Source organism: Tetrapisispora phaffii, chromosome 5, assembly GCF_000236905.1.
Source record: "Tetrapisispora phaffii CBS 4417 chromosome 5, complete genome".
NCBI classification, from domain to species: Eukaryota; Fungi; Ascomycota; class Saccharomycetes; order Saccharomycetales; family Saccharomycetaceae; genus Tetrapisispora; species Tetrapisispora phaffii.
Genome location: NC_016524.1, coordinates 470,892 through 493,684, shown reverse-complemented (window position 1 = coordinate 493,684; position 22,793 = coordinate 470,892). Strand labels below are relative to the sequence as shown.

Sequence of the window (22,793 nt, the reverse complement as noted above, 5' to 3'; positions counted from 1 at the left end):
ATTAGATCTCGATAACAAATCTGTTTAATAATTATCTTTTCTGAAGGTACTAGGAGTTTTTTTGATATTGTTGTTTTGATTAAAAAAAATCTCCGGAACGGGGAATTGAACCCCGATCCCGCACGCGACAAGCGCGGATTCTAACCATTAAACTATCCCGGATTTTATTTATGGTTCCTTTGTGTTATCGAGTTTGTGTTATCTTACTAATTTAAACAAGAACATAATCTTATTAAGAAACCCTACCAAGAAGTAAATAACTTTGTCAGGTTAAGTATATTCTGAATTGAGAAATAAATTATAAAATCTGAAACATCACATTGCTAAAGACACCTAACTGGCTGTACGTGCTCAATAGATGAATTCATTGCTTTAATATATTAAAATGTAGTTAAATTACATACTATATAATTAGATTAATCTCTCTGGTCTCTTGGACCTGGATCAATGAATTGTTAACTATTGATTACCGGGGTTTATATATACATACTATTTCAATCTACCGTTCTGTCCACTCGAGACGACGTCGTCGAGTTGAACACGTACGGCAGGCTGATGGTTCTACAGTACTATTTATGCATTAGAAATTCTGCTATTACATTCTCGTGAGGACTTATTGTTTCAGTTTTATAACAATAGTCTCGTATAGAGGTAATATCTGGTATCGTATAGTCACTTATACGACCAGTGGCATTTTCAACAGATTAACCTTGTTTCATTTGTAACGTAATATCTTTATTGAACCGGTTTATCGGATATATCGATTAGCATATACTGCGTCAGTAATCTAACTAGGTTTCCTAAGGTTGGTTTACAACAATTCTCTAACAATATTGAATCGCCAAAGTTTTATCTAAGAAGCAAATTGGAATAACTGAAACCAATCACTTTTAAATCTAGAATTTTATGTTCAAATTTACTAACTTTGCAACGTTACAAAAACTTGAAATATTTATTACGAACTATAACATCTGTCATAGATTTTGTCGGGAATGTGGCACTCTACCGCTGAAGATTTAAGTAATTATCAATACATTATTTGCAAAGAAGACTAGGAGTTCGTAATAATAAGCAAACTTCTAGTTATTTGAGTACATTCTTTTATTCATAAACTGATTGGGCATTCTGTCATGATAACGGTAACTATGGTACATTCAATAACCTTTCAAATAAAGAAGTCTCTGTATTCATATAGGTGAAGATCTGCTATCGGAGTTTGATTATTTTACTACCTCGGGTTCTCTTATTGAAGGATGAGCTTGATATCATTATATTGACTTCTATTCTTGTTAAGATCATATTTATACGTGAATGTTGCTAGAATATTTACTGTTCACTTTTATGGAAGATTTATGTTTATATAATCATTTTTTATTTTAACTATGTGGGAGCATATCAATACTGTTCATTCTAGGAAGCCATTGATAAATGATTTTGTTTGTTATACTTTTTAGCAAGAGTTTTGTGTTCTATGAACCTTTCGCTTTTTAACCGATAGCACTTACATTTTATTTAAAATAAGAGTGAAGTTTATAGAAGGGTTTACGATGTCGATATTTACCAGTTTTTAGTGATAGTAACAATTAGACATCACTGACTGTTACCTAATTATCGAAATATTTAAGCATATAAAAAGTGTTTACCTTAAAATCTAAGTGTTAGGTATAGTTAGAAAAATAAATGGATGCTATTCTTATAATATTATTTGTCTATAAAGTATTTGAAAAATTCAGTTCTCTGAAGTATTATAAATTAACATATTATACAACAAGGATTTTTATGCAGGTTTTCTTTTTGTATTGAACGAGTTTTTCGTACTACTGTTCTTTTGTTTGATGATACTTCATTGGAATGAATCGCTGTAGTTGAGTTTGGTGCAATGTCGGTATCAGCTACATTATGGTCAAATGTATTCGTTAAGATGGAATTTGTTTGTACTTTATTCTGGATTTTTGCAGAAATTCTGTTGTTATTGTTATTATTATTGACATTTTGATTTGATTCTACTTCATTAGGTTCTATTAGTTTTTCTCTTTCAATTTTAAACTTTATGGCACTTAAAATAATTTTTACCAACAAAGATTTGTAACTATCTGAAGTCGCATTTAGTTCTGAAATTTGAACGAGATACGGATATGTATTGATATCAATTCCAAGGTCGTTAAAAAATGTAACTGGATCGTTATTTAAAGTCGCCAATGGATAAGAATTTTCATCTTGTAAGCCAACAAAATATATCGGTGGTATCATATCTTTGAGATTGTCAAAGCATGCCACGATATTGATGTAGCAACGCTTTAACTCATATAATGAATCTATATCTGAAGCGTTATAACATAGAACAAAGACGTCACTCTGCTTAATTTGCATTATTTTAAGTTCATTAAACTCGAAATTACTTGAAGAATAACTTGAATCAGTTGATGTATCTGTATCCAATATTTGAATTTGAAATGCATTTACGGATTTTCTATCCATTAAGTATTTTATTAATTTTCTATTTTGTTTAATAATAGTCGTTGTATCACATCTACTATTCTCCTTTAAAATTTTTGATACAGAACTAAGTAAAAGATTAAGTTTATAGATATCTTCTTTAGTATTTTCCGGGGGTGACCTTGGATACCTCAGAAACTTGTAAAGTAAGCCTGTTTTATTAACATTTTGAGAAGCAAATAAAGTTATTCTATTATTTGTTAGATCTTTATATCTTGATTCTATACAAAAATTCATCTCATAATCGAATAGTAGAGAAAATGACATAGTTCGTTCAATTATTAAATGATGGTTGGTATTCTTGTTGAGTTGATTAATATAATAAGTGTAGTCTTGGAAATGTAAAAATGAGAGGCGTTATAGATTTTAATAATTTGAAAAAAATAGGATAAGATAAAGTCATTAATGATGGAAAGTGAAGTCAATCTTTATTTATATACTTTTTTTAATTTGAAGTGATATTCAGTATATAGAATATTCACTTCGATATTCAGATATACAGGAGATGATTAAAAAGGTTAACCGATGACCTTCTCTTTTTTTGTTTTGTTTTGTTGTGCAAATAATGAACAGAGATGTTCACCCAGGAAATAAAATAAATAACGGCATTCCAATAGCATTATTAGAAGCGATAATGAAGTAATAAAGCGTTGCCTATAATGTGCTATTCAAGTTAAATACCTTTAATGACATTTGAAATAATAAGAACCTCGATTAAGCTGCGGGTCTTATACATTGTGTTGCAGGTAAACTGACATATTACCATCGAACAATACACCTTGTTTGTAAGAAAAAAATTTTCTGCAAAGTCACCTTAGTTTATTCGGTATTGGTCTTCAATTTTTGTAACAAGATCTTAGTCCTAAAATTGATGGTTAATCTTTATATAATTTAACGAAACCAAATTGAAACCTTTACAATTGAGAATCTTCGTAGAGGATCGCTTAGATAATTACCGATATTAAAACATAGATAAAAGTAATAATAAAAAATGACGACGGCATGCAAGATTACAATTGAATCATTTCTTTTTATTTTTAAAAAAGCAACAAATAAATATCTCCTGTATATATTTCACTTGAGGTTACTTATCTCTAGATATGGAACAACGAACTTCGAAAAATTGAATCAAGAACTATAGAAATTCAAAGAGGAGATACAAGACCCTCTATTGGTACAATGTTCATGTTCATGCATTCATGACCTATGTCACTTTTCGTGTCAGAAACCTATTCAACAGCGCAAGTAAAAGCTGGGAGAAGTTAAAAATTAAGAAAAAAAGAAACGAAAGTAGTTTTACTTTTTATAAAAAAAATAATTGAAAAAAAAGACAAAATTCCTACACCGCATCTTCAAAAAAAAAATACGCGAGCTAAGCACGTTTTTCGGAACGGTAAGTATTTAATATTGTTAATTAACCCGTAGGTGTAACGGAAGAAGGAAAAGGACAATATACCAGAATGCACTATTGAACGGGAATTCTTAGGTTCAATATGAATGAAGAAATTACTTTTTTTTTTGTTTCCTGGATATAAACCGCAGGTAATATTTAAGTCCGCATTCTCATAACAAAGTTTTCCTATTGAGCAGTCTCACATTAATTCGAAAGGTATTTGCCTTCCTCAATCTTCCCATATTTTCTTAATTCTTCCATAATATTGTGACAACCCATTTTGGGTAAAAGAGACGGAAGGCGGAAGGACAACAGTCTATGTTTTTTCAAAAGTAACTGATATAGTATCTATATATTTGTTCGGCAATTTAATTTGTGAGATTCAATTTACTGTTTTTGGCACAATATTTGGTCTCAATTTATATTTTAATAGTTCTCACATGTTGAAAAATGGTTCTACGAAATGATATAATAAAACAAAGGAGGAAAGAAAAAAAAACAATTTTTATATTATTTTCGTTCAAGCCATTCTCATCGTGTTTTGCATTCATTCGGTACAAATGAAAAAAATTGTGAGTGAAGTTAGAATACTTGCATTAGAAAAAAGATTGAGAATTTTCATTTTAATTAATTATTACACGGAAGATAAACGGATCCGTATTAAGTTTATTTGAAGTTCGATTGTTAACCAAACGGTACAATACCAGTGCATCACGTTGTATTATAATAACCATCTTGATAATAATCACTCGTTTATCAATGTATTTTATGAACCGATATACTATCTTTTTTGCGGCGATACGCAGCTCAGTATGTGGGAAAGTTGAGCAAATATAAGTGGTATCGATATAAACGATATATTAACACCGAATTTAGTATTTTCTAATTACTTATACTTTATTTATCGTTTTCATATTGTAACACTCCATATGATTCTAAATATTAAGGTAAACTAAGACAAGTCATGACAGTAGAGATTAAATCTGAACTCACAAGATAAATTCTGACAAAAAATATTTTTTAAAATTGTAATGGCGCTTAAATTCTTAATGAAACGACTTTGAATTTACCAGCATTTATTTTTTTTTACCTTACTATATTGGCTGGTTTTTAGATTGTTGGAAATAATGATAGACTTCCTTTTATTTAACTGATAATGTCATGAACTTTGAATTAACCACTCGCTAGTTGCTGCTTGCTACTTGCCCGCCTTTTCGAAGTATTTTTCTTGAAAAAACTGCTAATCATTTTATGATCACATGATACAATAAAACAAAAGGTAACAAGTAATCATTGACACGTGATTATCACGTGCTAAGTTTATTTTGAAAGCAGGCATCGATTTTTTTGTTTATTTGTTTCCAAAAAGGGAAAGAAACAAATATGTAAAATATGTAAATTTAAAGATTAAATTTAAATTAATGTATATAGTAATAACAAAACGTATTCATAACTGCGTTCTTATATCAAAAATTATAAATTGTAATACAATTATGCTAAGCTGAAGAGCAAGTGTGTTGTTAAACGTATAGGTGAAATACGAGACAGGATTACTCGACTTTATTACAACATTTTGTAGACCATAGAAACAATTCGCAACCAAACACAAAACGGTAACAATGTCAACTTGTAGTTCTAGTTCAAGTTCCTTATTTTGGATACCCACGGATACTGAAGAGCTATTTGTTAAAGCAGAATTGGTAACAGAAGATCCTTCATCAAATAATAATTCAAAAAATGGTAATTCAGTGGAGCAACAAGTAACCTTAAGAAAATTATCTGATAATAAACAAGTACAGGTTTCGATAAATTACATATGGCCAGTCAATCCAAATATTTTTGATAAAGTAAATGATTTGTCTGAATTGACCCATTTGAATGAACCATCGGTTTTGTATAATCTCCAAAACAGGTATATGGAAGATTCGATTTATACATATTCAGGATTATTTTTAGTTGCAATTAATCCATATAAACAGCTAAATATATATGGTCATGAATTCATTAAAAAATATCATAACCAAAAAGCAAAAGAAGAATTGAACGTGCAAACATCTTCTGAATATAATTCAAATGCTAGAATTAATAATCAATTACCACCACATGTCTATAATATTACAGAAAATGTATTTCAAAATCTATTGAAAAATAAACAAAATCAGTCAATTTTAGTGACAGGTGAATCAGGTGCAGGTAAAACAGAAAATACAAAGAAAATTTTACAATATCTAACATCAATTACAGAAGATCATTCGATTGAAAGTTCAAATAAATTTGAAAAGAAAATATTGAATAGTAATCCAATTTTAGAATCATTTGGTAATTCACAGACAGTGCGAAATAATAATTCTTCAAGATTTGGTAAATTCATTAAAATTAAAATTTCAAATTTTAATCAAAAAATACTTGGTGCAGAAATAGAATGGTATTTACTAGAAAAATCTAGAATAATAACACAAACCAATGATGAAAGAAATTTTCATGTATTTTATGAGTTATTAGCTGCTTTAAAGCAAGAAAAATATGCAGATTTAAAAAAAAAATTATTAATTGAGTCAACTGCTTATTCTTCATACAATATTTTAAATGATATACATTCGTCCAATGACGGTAGAAACTTTGAAGATCTAATTAACGCTTTGGACACAATTGGATTTTCTGAAACAGAGATTTCTGACATTTTTAGAATTATCTCAGCTATTTTGCATATCGGTAATCTACAATACAATCATACAACTGGTAATAAGAATGATAAACAGGCTAGGTTTTCAAATCCAGAATTATTAAATAAAATTGGTGAATTATTAGGAATAACAGATATAAACGAACTGGAACAATCACTGATAAAACCCAAGTCAAAAGCTGGTAAAGAATGGGTTGCCAAATCGAAGAATATTCAACAATCTAAATCAATTTTACATGCTTTATCAAAAAATCTATACACAGATTTATTTGATTACATTGTTGAAAAGATAAACAAGACTTTGAACCTAAACAACACAGAAATCAATTCTGATGATACGGGTTCATCATTGGATGTAAATTATATTGGTTTACTGGATATTGCTGGTTTCGAAATTTTTCAAAAAAACTCTTTTGAACAATTTTGCATTAACTATACTAATGAAAAGCTTCAACAATTTTTTAATAATCACATGTTTATCTTGGAGCAAAAAGAGTATTTAAAAGAGAACATAGATTGGGACTACATTGATTTTGGGAAGGAATCAAAGGCTACAATTGACTTAATTGAAGTTAAAAGTTCTAATCCGACTGGTATATTGCCTCTTTTAGATGAAGAATCTATAATTCCAAACTCAAGTGACGAATCATTCTTCAATAAATTAATTAATAATTGGGGTGATAATAAAAACCAAGATTCAAGATTTAAAAGATCGAAGAAGCCCGATTGTTTTATTTTAAAGCATTATGCAGGTGATGTTGAATACGATACCCTAGGGTGGTTGACAAAAAATAGAGACCCACTGAATGAACATTTATTAACTATTCTGTCCAGCTCATCTGTTAAAATTATTGCTACTTTCTTTGCATCTGATGACTATTATAATAACTCAATTAAGGTTACAACAGCATCTAAACATAGAGAACAACTGAAGTCATTAGTAGATCAATTGCAGTCTACTAATCCCCATTTTGTTCGTTGTATTATACCAAATAATTCTAAATTACCAATGGATTTGGATAGGAGACTCGTTTTGGATCAATTACGTTGTAATGGTGTTCTAGAAGGTATAAGGATTGCTAGAGAGGGATATCCGAACCGTATATTATTTAAAGAGTTCTATCAAAGATACCACTTTTTATTAGATAAAAACATGTTAACTTCATTGGATTTAAGAAATTACAAGCATAATTGTGAAATATTAATATCGAACATTATGAACATCTCTCCTACTTTATATAAAATAGGAAAAACAAAATTGTTCTTCAAAGCTGGTGTTCTTGCCAATATGGAAGAAATGATTGAAGAGAAATTGATGCAAGTAACTGTTAAGTTTAATTCAAAAATCAAGGGTTTGTTGGTTAGAAAATCAGTGGAACATGAACTCGCAGAAATTTATGCAACTCAAGAGATTGGACAATCATTCAGAAGCTATAATAAGTTAATAAACTCCAGTCCTTGGTTTAACTTGTACATTAAGTTAAAACCTTTATTGAACTCCTCGGATGATATTGTTAAAAATAGGAAAATTCAAGAAAATGTTAAAAATATGGAAGAGGCAATAAAAATCACTGAGTCTCAGTGTGTAGATCTGACAAGGAAGTTATGTGACAAAGAGAGTGAGTTAACCAATGTACAAGCTTTATTACAGGAAGAATCAAAAAAATTAAAAGAACATGAAATGCTAGCTGAGGAGGCAAAAGTTCAAGAAGGTATACTTACAGAAAAATTAGATGAATTAAGGACAATTAATAAAGAAATAGAAAGTAATCAAGCAATTCTAGCTTCTGAAAATAAAGACTATATTGAAAAAATTGAAAGTTTGGAAAAGTCTATCAATGAACAAGAGCAAGAAACGAAGACTCTGTATGAAAAACGAGAACAAAAGTATATAATTGAGATCAGTGAATTAGAAGCTGATCTTAAAGCCAAAAAAGAGACTTTACATTCCTTGACTTTAAACAATAATGAATTAACTGATAAATTAAGTAAGTTAACTAAAGTGGAGTCCGAGCAAAGGTTGAAAATCAAAGACATGGAGTTACAACTTTCTAATTCTGAAAATGATTTAGATTCAAAATTGGTAACGTTAGAAAAAAATTGCAATGTAGCATTAGTTCGCTTAAAAACTTTACTAAATGATAATTCTAGTTTAAAAACTCAAATTGCAACCTTAAAAAGAGATCATGAGTTATTTGAACAGCAATTAAAACTTAAAATAGCAGAGACAGATGCCTTACAACAGAAATTGTTTCAACAGAATCAAACATTAAAAACTTTACAACAAGAAAAGAGTAAGATTTTGTTGGAAAATACTTCAATGACAAAAGAATTGAATAAAACAAAAGAAAATTTAAAGGTATATATCCAAAATTTTCAAGAACTTGAACAGAAGCATAGAGCTTTGGAAGAACAGCAAAGGTCAGTTAAAAGTGGTGATGAAGGCCGTATAATGAAACTAGAAACACGTATATCTGAAGAGTCTGCTCGGAATAAAAACTTATCTGAAGAGATTAAAAGAATGAATAATGATAGAGCAATGGAATTGAGTATCAATAGATCAATTGTCAACGAAAGTGATCATAATGTTGAAAAAATGGCTTCTAAAATTGATTTATTGGAAGCGGAGTTACAGGATTTAACGGTAGCTTTTAATAAGGCCACTGAAAATGAGAAGAATATGACTTCGAAATTGAGATTTACTGAAACAAAACTAGCTTCTACAGTGCTAGAAATCCAAACTGTTACTTCACAGAGGAACAAGTTAAGGAAAATCATTGAAAGTTCTGACTTGAAGGTGAATCTCGATAATGAACTTCTCAAAGTCGATAATACTTCAGAGATTAGTGCAAAACAATTAACTTTAGAAGCACAATATTTACGTAAACAACTAGAAATAGAGACAAAAGCACGTTATGATGCTGAAGCCAAACTTTCTTCTCTTTCTAAAAAGTTTGAAAAGTCATCAGGAGATGCTATATCCTCGCCTAATTTGATAACAAAACTTAAAGCTAGTGAAGAAAAGGTCAGACAATTAGAAATTAGATTAAAGAGCATGAGTCCACTCAGAGATCGTACAAACATTAATCCTCCTGCTGGTAATATCTTTTTAAATAGAGAAAATATTGGCAAATATGAGGATGAAGTTAGATTCTACAAATTAGAAAACTATAAGCTCCAAGAATTTCTAAACAATGCAGATAAAAAAATTAATTCATTAGTTCATTCTTTAAAACAATCGGATACGAAGACAGCTTTATTAATTGATAATTTAGAGAGATTAAAAGTTGATACAGAAAAAACTAATGAACATAATGATGTATTGACTTCAAAGTTGAAACAGAATGAGACACAATTAACGAATACATTTAATCAATTGGATAATAGTAATCATAAAATAGCAGAACTTTCCCATGCGTTGAATCAAGCCGAAAATGATGTACAAGGCATGGCAAAATTAATTGATGACCTAAAATCAACTAACAAAGAAATGGATAAATCAATATGGGATGTCGAGATGCAAAGAAACGATATTTCGACAAAATTACAAGAATGCATGGTAGACTTACAAAAGAAAGATGACCAGATAAATATTTTAAAATCCAGTATTGATCATTACAAAGGAGAAATGATTAAAATGGAAAGTAATTTAACCAATGTAGACGAACTAGAAAGATTAAGAGAAGAATTACATTCATTTTCTAAGATTGAAACTGAATATAAAAAAACGATTTCGAACTTGAACTATAATTTAGAGACATTACAAAACGATTATGAAGCTAATGTTGCAGAATTACTGAGAGAAAATAGTCATTATACTAGCAAGTTAGAACAGCTAACCTTGGATAGGGATAATATAATAGCAGAAAATCAAGATATTTCTAAGAGATACAGTGAATCAATTGTTACTCAAAATAACTTAATTAAAGAACTTGATGATATTAGAGATTTCTGTGCTAATTTAGAAAAGAAGCTTTCTTCTATGGATATAGAATTAGTTACAACAAAAGACAAATTATATAAGACTATTACGGAAAACACAGATCTGTTGAATAACAAGGCTTATTTAGAAGATGCATTGAAATTACAAGGTGAACAAATTGAAAGAAGCTCGCAATTAATTGAAAAACTTCAAATGGAAGTTAATGATTCTAAATTGAAGTATGATGATCTAAAGCAAAAAAAAATCGATGTATCGGAAGAAAACACAACAATCAATAAATTAAACATGAAGCTAAATAATGACATTAAATTGTTAGAAAAGCAATTAGCTGATACTTCAGAAAAGGATTTGTGGTCATCAAGGTTGAACGAATTACAAGACCAACTAACATCAGAGACCAACATGAAGTATGAATTAATTAAAGAAAATAAGGTCCTTGGAAATGATTTAGAAGATTTAAAAAATTTAAACACTAAACAGATGGAAATCATAAAGATAGCAAATGAAGAAAGAAAGAAGCTTGAAGGAGATTCGATGGAATACATCAATAAAGTCAGTAATTTGGAAAAACAACTAAGTAAACAACAACTTGACATAAAAAGAATGATCCGTGATAATTCATATTTTGAAGAGAAGGTTGAAGAACTGGACAAAGAAGTAGAATATTGGAAACAAAAATTCCAATCTTTGAGTCCAAATAAAAATGATGCTAACGTTAATTCCCAACAAATAATGACATAATATGAATCCATTCTTAAGATGATATATATATTGACAGATATGTATATGTAAATTTCAAATAAAATTAAAAGTAATGATTTTTGTATATATTGTTGTTATCTTGGCATTTTTTATTGTGACTAATTATGTTTAATATCATTTTTTATGAATCATACTGAAAAATCTTGAAATGCCGGAAATGAGTAATGAAAATTGTGAAAATGTGCTGTTATGGCAAAAAAATATCTAAGAATAATTTAGATCCAACGTAATAAGGCTATAACGATTGAGAATAGAAAATATCTCGTTTAAACTTCAAAGAGTTCATTTTAGTTAAATATAATTTAAAGTATATAGTTATATATTTTTTGCTTTCTTATTAAGCAATTTTGCATATTTGATAGAAAATATAATTTCATGCTGTAAAAGAAAACCATATAATTTTCTAAATCATTGCAGAAGTTAATATAAAATGGTAAGAGGCTTTAGCATCAAAGTTCCAGCATCATCTGCTAACATCGGTCCAGGTTACGATGTAATGGGTATTGGTTTGAACCTTTATCTAGAGTTAGAGGCTACAATTGATCCATCCAATGCTAGTGAAACAAATAGCGATGCTAATAATTGTAAGATTTCATATAGTAAGGATAGTGAAGGTTATGACTCAGTTCCCCTAGCTTCTGATGCCAATTTAATTACAAGAACAGCATTGTACGTATTACGTTGTAATAATATTAGAAGTTTTCCTTCAGGTACCAAAGTTTTTATCAAAAACCCAATTCCGTTAGGTCGTGGTTTAGGTTCATCTGGTGCAGCAGTTGTAGCTGGTGTTATGTTAGGTAATGAAGTTGGTAAGTTAGGTTTCTCCAAGCAAAGAATGTTAGACTATTGTTTGATGATCGAACGTCACCCTGACAATATTACTGCTGCGATGATGGGTGGTTTCTGTGGTTCTTTCTTGAGAGATTTGACTCCTCAAGAAGTAGAAAGACGTGAAATTCCATTATCAGAAGTGCTACCAGAACCAAGTGGAGGTGAAGATACAGGTTTGGTTCCACCATTGCCACCGTCAGACATAGGTAGACATGTTAAATATCAATGGAATCCAAAGATTAAATGTTTAGCTATTATTCCAAATTTCGAACTTTCTACTGCTGATTCTAGAGGTGTTTTACCAAAAGCATACACAACTAGTGATGTTGTATTTAATTTACAAAGATTAGCTGTGTTAACCACTGCCTTGACATTAGACCCACCAAACCCTGAGTTAATCTACCCAGCTATGCAAGATCGTCTTCATCAACCATACAGAAAGACTCTTGTTCCAGGTTTATCTGATATCTTATCAAGTTTGACTCCCTCCACCTTCCCAGGTTTGTTAGGTATCTGTTTATCAGGAGCTGGCCCAACCATTTTAGCTTTGGCCACTGAAAATTTTGAAGAAATTGCACAAGAAATTATTAATAGATTTGCCAAAAATAAGGTAGAATGCACATGGAAATTATTGGAACCAGCTACCGAAGGTGCAGTTGTTGAAAATCTATAATTTTTATAAAATAAAACTTATATTGATTTATTTTAATGTATTTACGTATATTAACTTATATTTTTTTCGAATATCATGAATTTTAGTTTTGTTTAAAATAAAAACAATTGAGGAAAAAAGAAGTTACTCTCACCATATACTTTCCAAATAACATTACTAGTAAATAAACAATAAATGTGTCCTTGTCTTTTGCATATTAAATTTAAAGTAGTGCATTAATTGTTTTAATATTATTTGATAACTATATTATCTAAGTATATATATATGTATATCTATTTTTCAGCTTCGTTAAAATCAGGATTCTTTCTTAATATGACTACCCCTTCAATATTCTTAGTCAAACTTATATATTCATCATTTTCAAGTTCAGCTCTTTCTCCATGATTTAATAGGACTGGCGTAGATTGAGTAATCCAACCTGTTATGGTTTTTGGCTTACCAGCTTGACCAACAGTGTTGACAGCTTGACCTACACGAACATTTACTTTAATAGGCTCGCCATCTTCATTCAAAGTGATTATGTATTTAGGCCTAACACCACTGTTTAGCATAAAAAATAATTCATGGTGTTCTAACATAAAACTTGGAGTAGACATACCAATGACTACAGTAAGTATGGATGCTAATGTGACCTTATTTAAAACATGTGCATCGTTAAACAAATCAAATGTCATGGTACCTTTACCTAAATGTACCAAACCTTGAGCTAATCTGGTAACAAATAATGCATCTTGTTCACGACTGTAATAACTAGCTAATTGTCTTAGAAGCTGAGCTAATCTTGCGTTATTAGTACCTGCACCACATAAACCCATAGCAAAAATAGAGTTGATAGAAACATCAATATCAGGATCATGCGAATAACGAGACAATGTGTCAAAAACTTTCATTTGTGGATCTGATAAGGAAACTAAACCCATAGCTAAGGGGACCATACGACGTACATGTTCATTACCATAATGCATTAAGTGACTGAAATGACGTAAACTCATTTCTTTACCAATATCTTCTCCTAATACTATCATCACGATACCTAAAACTGCATATGTAATATCGACATTCAATTCTTCTTCATCTTTTTCTTCTTCATCCTTTTTGCTTTTGGAATCCTTTTCTTTAGCATCATCATCATTTTCAGTTTTAGTTTTTATGGAAGTGCCATCTTCTTGAGCTTTTACTGTTGGTTCCTCATCAACATCCATTTCATCAGCATTTTCAAGTTTAGTGGCATTTTCCGTCTGTTCACCTAAAAATTCACTTAATGCTTCTTTAGTATCTTCTTCTTCAACTTCTTCTTCATTTCCCTTCTTAACAGATTTTGGAGTTAGACGATGTAATAAATCTTGAATTAATAAAACATCACCGGTACCAGTATATGCACAAGCGCTAATTAAAACCTCCATTGCAGAAACCATTGGATGATCGATTGCACTCATTGTTTCAAGAACATCATCAACTTCATCACCTTGTCCTAAAAACAATAACCCTAATGATAAAGTTAAAAATTTAGTCCATTCTGTCTTTAAGTCACTGGCAGATCTTTCTAAAAAGTTGTCAATGATAGATGTCGTTATATCACCATTAGATGTACCAACAAATACATGCGACAATGCTAATGAGGCCATAACCGAGGTTTCCATAGGTAGAGAGGTATCGCCTGCGATTGGTAGAAGTAAACCTAAAACTTCTTCATTTTGACTACCGGCGAAAGCAATACCTAAACCTAGTGATGCAGCTGAGCTGATCTTTTGATCTTTATTTGTAATGTAATCTTGTAACAGTAATAAAGCAGGTTCAACATCTCCATCATGAACACCTGCAGCAGAAATACCAATACCTAATAATGCACCTGCTTTAATTTCAGGTTCATCAACATATAAGTATTTATCTAATTGTTGCAAACCATCTAAATTCCATTGATAAATGGAGCCGATGGAGGCAACAGAAGAAGTCATACCATTTCCTTTAGTTTTATATACCCAGTTATCATTATCAACAACCAATTTGTCGTTACAGTAACCCAAGTTTAAGAAACCATTGACGAAGGAGGCAGCTAAATTTTGCTGAGCAGAGTCCAAACCTGTACCGGTAAATACCGATTTAGAATTATCTAAATGACTCTTATAAACATCTTCTGGAACTTTTGGGGCAGTTAAATTCAAAGCTTTAGCTAGGTATAGGAAATGTTCCGATAGTTTTGTGTTACCAATAATATCTTGTACACTTTCATATTCAAATGATGATTTTTGATTTGCTAAAATATAAGCTAATTGTTTATGTACACTTTCATCTGGAGAAGCATCAAAAACATTTCTAATTAAACCATCGTCTCCCAATCTAATAGCCAATTCTAGAGCATCAGTTAGTTGAGCTTCTGAAAGATAAATAGTGTATGCAGTTTGTAAGAATGCGATATCTTCTGGTGGTGGTAATAATGGTACACATTCAACCATATATTGACATACTCTTCTGTAGGTACCTTCGTCTACATATTGTGGCAATTTGTCAATTGCTTCTAATTCCAGTAACAAATCAACAGCATCAACTTCCGCATTATGTTTTAAAAAGTAAGGAACAATCTCTAGTGCCAAGTGTAGTAATTCATCTTTTGAAAAATTATAAGTCTCTTCTGAAGTAGTTACTTTAGTGCCATTTTCAGCAGATTTACTGGCTTCTTGCTCAGCTTGTTCGTTGTAAACTTCACCAATTTCTAATGATAAATGACGCATGTATTCATGACCCCAACTTTGAATGCCATTGACGTCAGAAAGTAATCTAAATCTTAGAGAATCATGTTTTTTATCTTGAGAATAAGTCATTGCTAATACAGATAAAACATCTGCGATTAGGGCCTTCAACTTCTTATCTTCCCATTTGTCGTATACAGAACATAAATCTGGAAAAGCAGGACGTAAAAACTTCAACGGTTTTGGAACTGCAGTCATAGAACTTGTAGAATTCTTAATGAATTCCTTCAATTGGTTTAAGGAAGTTTCAAAAAGTGCTGTGTCAGAATCTTTTAAAATATCAACCAACAGCTCTAAATCAGATTTTAGCTTGAAATCCTCTTCAGATAATTCTTCACCTTCCTCTTGTTTCTTATTCTTGGATTTATCATCCTTACTTGGAGTATTTGGCAATTCTGCCTTAATTTCATTTTTATCTTCACTGATATCAACCATTTTGAACTATAATAATTTAGAACTTGGGTTAATATAAGCTGACTCGCGGATCTCAAATTGAACTATCGAAACCCTTTATAAACGGAATACAATGTTCATAACAAAATAACATTTAATTATATTATTTGCACCGTTTATATATATATTTATATATACAATAATTAACAAAATTCTAAGTCAGTTAATAAATTTTACTATGGATATAGAAACCTTTACTTTTTGCCACCCGAACACATTACAGTGTAGCATATCACTATATACGAACAAGGCTTAAGCGACGTCACATTGTTCCGTCACTTGACACAACGACGTAAATTGTATTTGGGAGACATATTTAAAAATGATTGCCATTTATTAACTTAACATCATCCAAGTACATCAACACCATGGTAGTTGTATGTGATTTATTCTGTTATTTTATTTGGATAATATCATATGAAGTATACTTTCAAATCCAGTCCAATCTCAATTAAGTACCAATTGTAAATTTTTCAGATCTATGATTGTGTTGTAAAAACAAGATCACCATATTGAATGTACCTTTATTGTATATTTATTTATATAAATGCATATACACATATTTAATTTAATTGTCATTTTTTATTATATTTATTGTAAAATGCGTCGTGCAGTAAGAAATTATTACTATTTTTGAAAAATTAGAGTATCCTTGTGGAAACGATCGGTGTAAGCCAATTTTACCCAGTTTAATAATCTGTTATATAGCATATCATTCGCATTATGATGCCTTATACTATGATCTGAATCAGGAAAAACATGAACATCATAATTTTCTACTTCGTTAATATCAAGTAAATCCAAAAACTTCATGCTATTTTGGAAGTGAACATTATCATCACCTGTACCATGCATCAATAAGAATCTTTGACTTTCTCCAATCGCGGTCACGTTTGAAACTTTTGATTTTTGGTAACCAATGTCATTTTCCTGTGGTGTATGCATATATCTCTCTGTATACACCGAGTCGTAAAATCTCCAATCGATAACAGGAGCAACTGATATACCATATTTAAAATATTTACCGGCATCCTTTTCTAATGTCTTCAAAGTAAGATAACCTCCATACGACCAACCAAACAAAGATATTTTCTCTGCATCAACATATGGTTTTTTACTATACAACTTGGCAGCTGATATTTGATCTTGTGCTTCAACATCTCCCAAATTATCACGTACGAGGTATCTGAATTTCCCCCCTTTGAATCCTGTTCCACGTCCATCAACCACAACCACAATGGCATCCAATTGAGCAGCAGCAACTTCATTAAAACCTACTGCAAATGATTCGACTACTTGTTGTGAATTTGGGCCACCATAAGCATAAAAGAAAACAGGATAATAGTTTTTCTTTTCAGGGTCGAAATTATCTGGTAATATTTCGTATGAATTAACCAAAATATCATTACCATCGTTATCTTCACCAATATTCAATTCCCTAAAAGTCCTTGCTGGGACAGAATATAACTCCATACGTTTTGCTAATTTTTCATTAGTTTCTAGATAATATAAAGTTTCCCCCGGTTGAAAAGAACTGTTAACTTTTTTATCATCATAATTTGAAGATTTGAAGTCAACAATTTTTTGATATGGAATATTTGGTCCCATATAACTTAATAAAGCAAAACGAGAGCCGGTAGAAAAGGAAACAGAATAAACTCCTTCTTCCGTTGTATTTGTGATATCAGTCACTTTTTCAGGATTATGAAGATTTACCTTGTATAAATGTCTTTCCATTGATGATTTTTTAGTACCTATAAAGTAAACATCGTTTGTTTCAGGATCAAATGTAGCTGGTCCTTTAACAACTTCCCATTCACCTCTTGTTAAAGCAATTGGTTCTGAAGAATTTGCCGGTGAGAAGTAGGCTAAATGATTATACCCATCTACTGGATACAAATCAATATAACCATCTGATGTTCTATTTTTGGATGCATCACTACTTACATACAATAGGTCATGACTAATCTCCCACCAACCATCAATTGAAGTATCTTGGCGTGTTATTATTGTTTTTTGATTTTCGACTTCAATTAATAGAATGGTTAATACTTCAGAAGATCTATCCGAAGTCTTAATCAAAACATGAGTATTTCCAATCCAAACAACTTCTGTAACTAATAAAGATTCCCATTTAAGTGCCTTAATTTCAGTATCTGCAGAGTCTCGAATAACTGAACTTATTTTTGCAGGATAACTAGTCCGATCTTGACGTTTAAAAATCCAAACATCAACTGTTGGATTTGGGGTTCCACTCTTTGGGTATTTAATCGATCTCATTTCTGGATAAGGGCTAACCAAATTTAATGATGCTTCTTGAACAAAATAAGGTATAGTGTATTCGTTTACATTTGTCTCATCAATTTTCAAAAAACTTAGATAATCACCTTTCTCAGACCACCAAAGAGCTTTATCATTCTCTAAAACTTCCTCCTCATAGACCCAGTCTGGTCTCCCGTTAAATATTTGGGTATTGCCATCAGCAGTTACTCTAATAATCGTTTTGCTTTCTGCAATAGAATATATAAAAATATCATTATCTTGAACATATGCAATTTCATTCGAATTTGGTGACCATTCAACAAATGAAATATTATCGCCTATAAGTTTTATACTTTTCTTTTTGATATCATACTCGAAATAAGTAGCGAGTGTCGAATGTCTCCAATTTGAAATAACATTTGCCTTTATTATCAAATATTTCAGGTTTGATGATGCAATAATAGAATCTATATCAATCGACTTCCCATCATATTCAAATTTCTTACCATGAAACAAAACCTTTTCATATTCCTTATCATACACCGATTTAATTAAATATTTCTCATCAATGTACGTCATATATAAGCCCATGTCTAAATTATCAGATGTAACATCATTTTTTATCCATTGTAATGAATGAAATTCTGGAACAAAAGTATTATTCCTAACATTATTAAAATTTACTTTTAGCTGCCCATTATCAGTAACCAAAGAATTAGGTAACTTGTAACTGTTTGGAGTATCCAATTTTTCCTTCGACTTATTTGTATTGTAGAAAGTTTCAACAGTGTTTATTAACAGATATGATCCCCAAATAAGGAGTATTAATATTATACTAGGTTTAAAATACCTATTTGAATAATAGGATACTCTTTCCCTCTTTCGTTGAGTGAGTTCCCTTAAATCTTCCGGTTCATTTCCAAAGCTTTGATATTCTGTATCATGGAATTCCGTCATTAATCTGTTTTTTAATGGTTATGGGTCAAAATAATAGGAACCTCAGCTTTCTTTACTGTCGACTTCTTTTGCAATCCACAAAAAGTTCTTTAATTTTGAGTGATTCTAATATTCGGTCTCTTTTTATATCGAACTTTAAAAGATACTAAAAAAAGATAATTAACATTTCTTATACGAAAAGGTAATATCAAAATATTAATTCTACAAGAAGAAAAATCGTGATTCTTATTTCTATTGTCGATTAATAATCGTTTATTTATTTATTTAAAATTAGATACACAGATTTGTCCTATATTTAAAAACGTAGGATTGTTCTTTTCATGGAATTTGTGAAACAACTATACATTTATGACACCGTCAACGACACACAATGCATCACCACCACAGTGGTATGAAATACCATCAGAAGTAACTTTGATCTCAGCATATATATGACCTTCCCTTGTCATTCTACCTCCTTGTGAAATATTAATTCTAGTAGTCTTTGAAAAGTTATACTTTTGTTGCAAATACCTGATCAATGCTATTGAGCCACTACCGCAGACAGGATCCTCATTCACATTATAAGCCGGAACAAAGGCTCTCATTTCCATTTCTAACACAGAACTGTTTTCATCGAATTTACTCTTTTTACCGGCAAGAATAATACCTGAATGACCGTATTTTAATGAAATCTCAGCCATTTTACCAAAATCAGGGTTTGCATTATAGCATGTTTCACTGTCTTCAACAAGGAAAACTACCCATTCTGGACCGACATGTAATACATATGGCGAATCAATTGGCTTAATTGGTTTTCCATTATTAGTAAGACTTTCTTGATATAATTTCACAACGTCTGCTTCTAATTTATCAAGATCAGTTTTCTCAGCCTTTAAAGAAATAATCCCAGTATCAACATCACTTACGAGATCAATAATACCGACCTCACACTCTTGTCTTATGTATTTTAATGTCTGAATTTGATCAGTGAATTGTAAATAAGCTTTGCAAGAACCAATTGTTGGATGTCCAGCAAATGGAAGCTCATTCGCAGGAGTGAAAATTCTTAATTTATAATTACTTTTAGTTGGATCAGTAGGTTTAAATAGAAATGTAGTTTCTGAAAGATTAGTCCAATTGGCAATTGATAGCATTGTTTCACTCGAGATTTCATCTTCAGAGATATCCATGCAGTTCACAACAGCAACTGGATTCCCTTTGAATGGTTTCGATGTAAAAACATCCATTTGCTTAAATAATAATTTGTTTACCATATTAACTAACTTGGTCTGTATGCTATCGTCGTATTAGCTTCCAAAATGAAGAAAAGACGATAGTTCAATTATGCTACCCCAACTAATTTGGTCATATTCTTATTTGCCGTGTTGTTGACTCGCTTTTATATATGTTTTTATTTCGTAATAATGTGATGGGTGCTATAGGATGATATTTGAATATCGGATAAAACAGTAAATTCAAATATAAATGAGTCATAAAATCTATTCTATTAATAAGGAGATAAATATAAATATATATTATCATTATTAGTGTATTAGTGTATTTTTAATATTGTCTAAAAATTGCAACTACGTAATCCATTCCTCACTTGAATCTGTATCTTGCAGTGTGGGTTTTTCTGCATATTGGATATTGCCATTTTCATCCATGCTTGTTGAGTCATCGTCAACTTCCCTTATGATTAGTTGACATAGTTCTGTCAAGGAAGTAATGTTCTCAAACTCAAAAGAGAATTTTTCCTTTGAAACAAATTCATCCTTGGGTTCATGCCATATCTTTAAATATGTATGGTTCAATGCATCATCAATTGTTATTCTTTCAGTTGTATCATATTGTAACATCTTTTCTAGCATATCGATTGAGATGAAGTTAATATTTGAAAAAAATTTATTGAAACGGACTCTTGGTATTATGCCTAACCTGTTTATGTAATCTTTGACCGAACTGGACTTTATTTTACTGAGTACGCTTTGCGGAGGTGTTCCCAATATTTGTAATAGTCGATTAAGTTGACCAAGATAGTCTTTTGACTTAAGGAATGCTCTCTTGCTAAATAATTCTGCCAACACGCATCCGATAGACCATACGTCGCTTGCTTCTGACACTTCGTTGTAATTTAAAATCAGTTCCGGAGCTCTGTACCATTTTGAAGATTGTGAGTCGTTACTTTTAATTGTGTCATTAGAAGTTATTTTAGTTTCAGTTGACACCGAATAAGAAAAACCTGTTAATTTAATTTGACAATCCGAATTAACCAGCACATTACTTGGTTTAATATCACCATGAATGATACCTGCAGAATGTAAATATTTAACTGCAGATAATAGTTGATTTAAAAAATTTTGATAGTGCAAGTCTGACAGATGTTGATTAGATTTAATAATTTTGTCTAGATCAGATTCCATCGCTTCCTCATATAGATAGACATCCATCGGAATTTGTATATCATTAGTACAAATGACATCTATATCGTATAATTGAATTATGTTTGAACTAAACTTCAAGAAATTCAATAGTTTAACCTCTCTTACAATCCTCTTATAATTTTTCAAAATCTCAGTTTCATTTTTAGTTGATGACATTGTCTTAAATTTTTTAATAGTGACATTTGTTTTCTCCACCACAGCATTAGCAAAATTCGATAATGCAATTGTACTATGATGGTTATTATGTATTATTTTAAAAATGTCGAAATTCTCACTAATCAACATTTGTTCACCGTGTGCAGTGTATGCTTTTCGCCTTTCAGTCCTATGTTTCCCATTTTTAGTTTTATTAACTTCTTCCATAATGACATGAAAAGAAATTGTATGTGCTAATTTATTATAATATGGATTCAATCAGACCCACGAAGAATGCAGACACGATAAGAACGAAAAGGTAGACACAGATATATACTAATATATAAAGGAAGCACCAAAATTTCAAAAGGGAAAGAATATTATAAACAGCTTATTGTTGAGTTCCTTCCAATGACAGTTTTAATATATGCAATGGTATACAATTCATTGCAAAATATAAGAATAAAGGAAAATCTGTAAAGTTGACAAGAACTCAATTACATGAAAATACAATTAAAAAACTTGAAATAAAGGATTGAAGATAATAATGTTTATTACCTTACTCAATTGACCATATAATTCTCATATATATATAAATAAATATACATATATATATATATATATATTCATATATGAGAGTGATAGAAAATATGAGAAAATGAGATAAAGTTATTTATTAATACATTGACGCATTCACCCATAATATATTTTAAAAGAAAAACGTCGATGTTCATATTAATAACCAAGTACAACATTTCGAAGATGAATAATTTTTAATTTATTTTATTTAGCTAAGCAACCTCACTTGCATACATGAATTTCAAGTAGAATGGCGTTTCCTAACTATACTTACAAGCACGATAGAGCAAGGGACAAGAACCATGCCCATACCCATTTCTAATCCCAGGACTACAACAATGATCGAAAAAAAAAAGTCTATATTTAGAATGCAAGTTTAATGCTATATTAGGTAGTCCTTACGCATTATCCAAGCTATTCTGTAAGTATTAACTACCAATTCCCGTAAATAGA

General features: G+C 30.6%; 7 protein-coding genes and 1 non-coding gene across 8 annotated transcripts; 2 read left to right on the top strand and 6 right to left on the bottom strand.

The window, feature by feature from the left end:
• Nucleotides 1–90: 90 nt before the first annotated feature.
• On the bottom strand, nt 91–162 carry TPHA0Etrna4D. The gene has a single exon. It is a non-coding gene; the product is annotated as a tRNA-Asp (tRNA).
• A 1,590-nt stretch (nt 163–1,752) lies between these two features.
• On the bottom strand, nt 1,753–2,763 carry TPHA0E02330 (uncharacterized protein; the record flags this gene model as incomplete). The annotated part of the gene is made up of 1 exon (XM_003685711.1): nt 1,753–2,763. The coding sequence occupies one exon, from the start codon at nt 2,761–2,763 to the stop codon at nt 1,753–1,755; it is 1,011 nt and encodes a 336-aa protein (XP_003685759.1).
• Nucleotides 2,764–5,508: 2,745 nt separating this feature from the next.
• Nucleotides 5,509–11,256, top strand: MYO1 (myosin 1; the record flags this gene model as incomplete). Its single annotated transcript, XM_003685710.1, has 1 exon — nt 5,509–11,256. The coding sequence occupies one exon, from the start codon at nt 5,509–5,511 to the stop codon at nt 11,254–11,256; it is 5,748 nt and encodes a 1,915-aa protein (XP_003685758.1).
• A 451-nt stretch (nt 11,257–11,707) lies between these two features.
• Nucleotides 11,708–12,781, top strand: THR1 (homoserine kinase; the record flags this gene model as incomplete). The annotated part of the gene is made up of 1 exon (XM_003685709.1): nt 11,708–12,781. One exon carries the CDS (start codon nt 11,708–11,710, stop codon nt 12,779–12,781), a length of 1,074 nt encoding a protein of 357 aa, XP_003685757.1.
• A 272-nt stretch (nt 12,782–13,053) lies between these two features.
• Nucleotides 13,054–15,963, bottom strand: RPN1 (proteasome regulatory particle base subunit RPN1; the record flags this gene model as incomplete). Its single annotated transcript, XM_003685708.1, has 1 exon — nt 13,054–15,963. The coding sequence occupies one exon, from the start codon at nt 15,961–15,963 to the stop codon at nt 13,054–13,056; it is 2,910 nt and encodes a 969-aa protein (XP_003685756.1).
• A 645-nt stretch (nt 15,964–16,608) lies between these two features.
• DAP2 (dipeptidyl aminopeptidase) lies at nt 16,609–19,200 on the bottom strand (the record flags this gene model as incomplete). The annotated part of the gene is made up of 1 exon (XM_003685707.1): nt 16,609–19,200. One exon carries the CDS (start codon nt 19,198–19,200, stop codon nt 16,609–16,611), a length of 2,592 nt encoding a protein of 863 aa, XP_003685755.1.
• A 338-nt stretch (nt 19,201–19,538) lies between these two features.
• On the bottom strand, nt 19,539–20,456 carry YHI9 (Yhi9p; the record flags this gene model as incomplete). The annotated part of the gene is made up of 1 exon (XM_003685706.1): nt 19,539–20,456. One exon carries the CDS (start codon nt 20,454–20,456, stop codon nt 19,539–19,541), a length of 918 nt encoding a protein of 305 aa, XP_003685754.1.
• Nucleotides 20,457–20,768: 312 nt separating this feature from the next.
• Nucleotides 20,769–21,989, bottom strand: TPHA0E02270 (uncharacterized protein; the record flags this gene model as incomplete). Its single annotated transcript, XM_003685705.1, has 1 exon — nt 20,769–21,989. The coding sequence occupies one exon, from the start codon at nt 21,987–21,989 to the stop codon at nt 20,769–20,771; it is 1,221 nt and encodes a 406-aa protein (XP_003685753.1).
• Nucleotides 21,990–22,793: the final 804 nt, after the last annotated feature.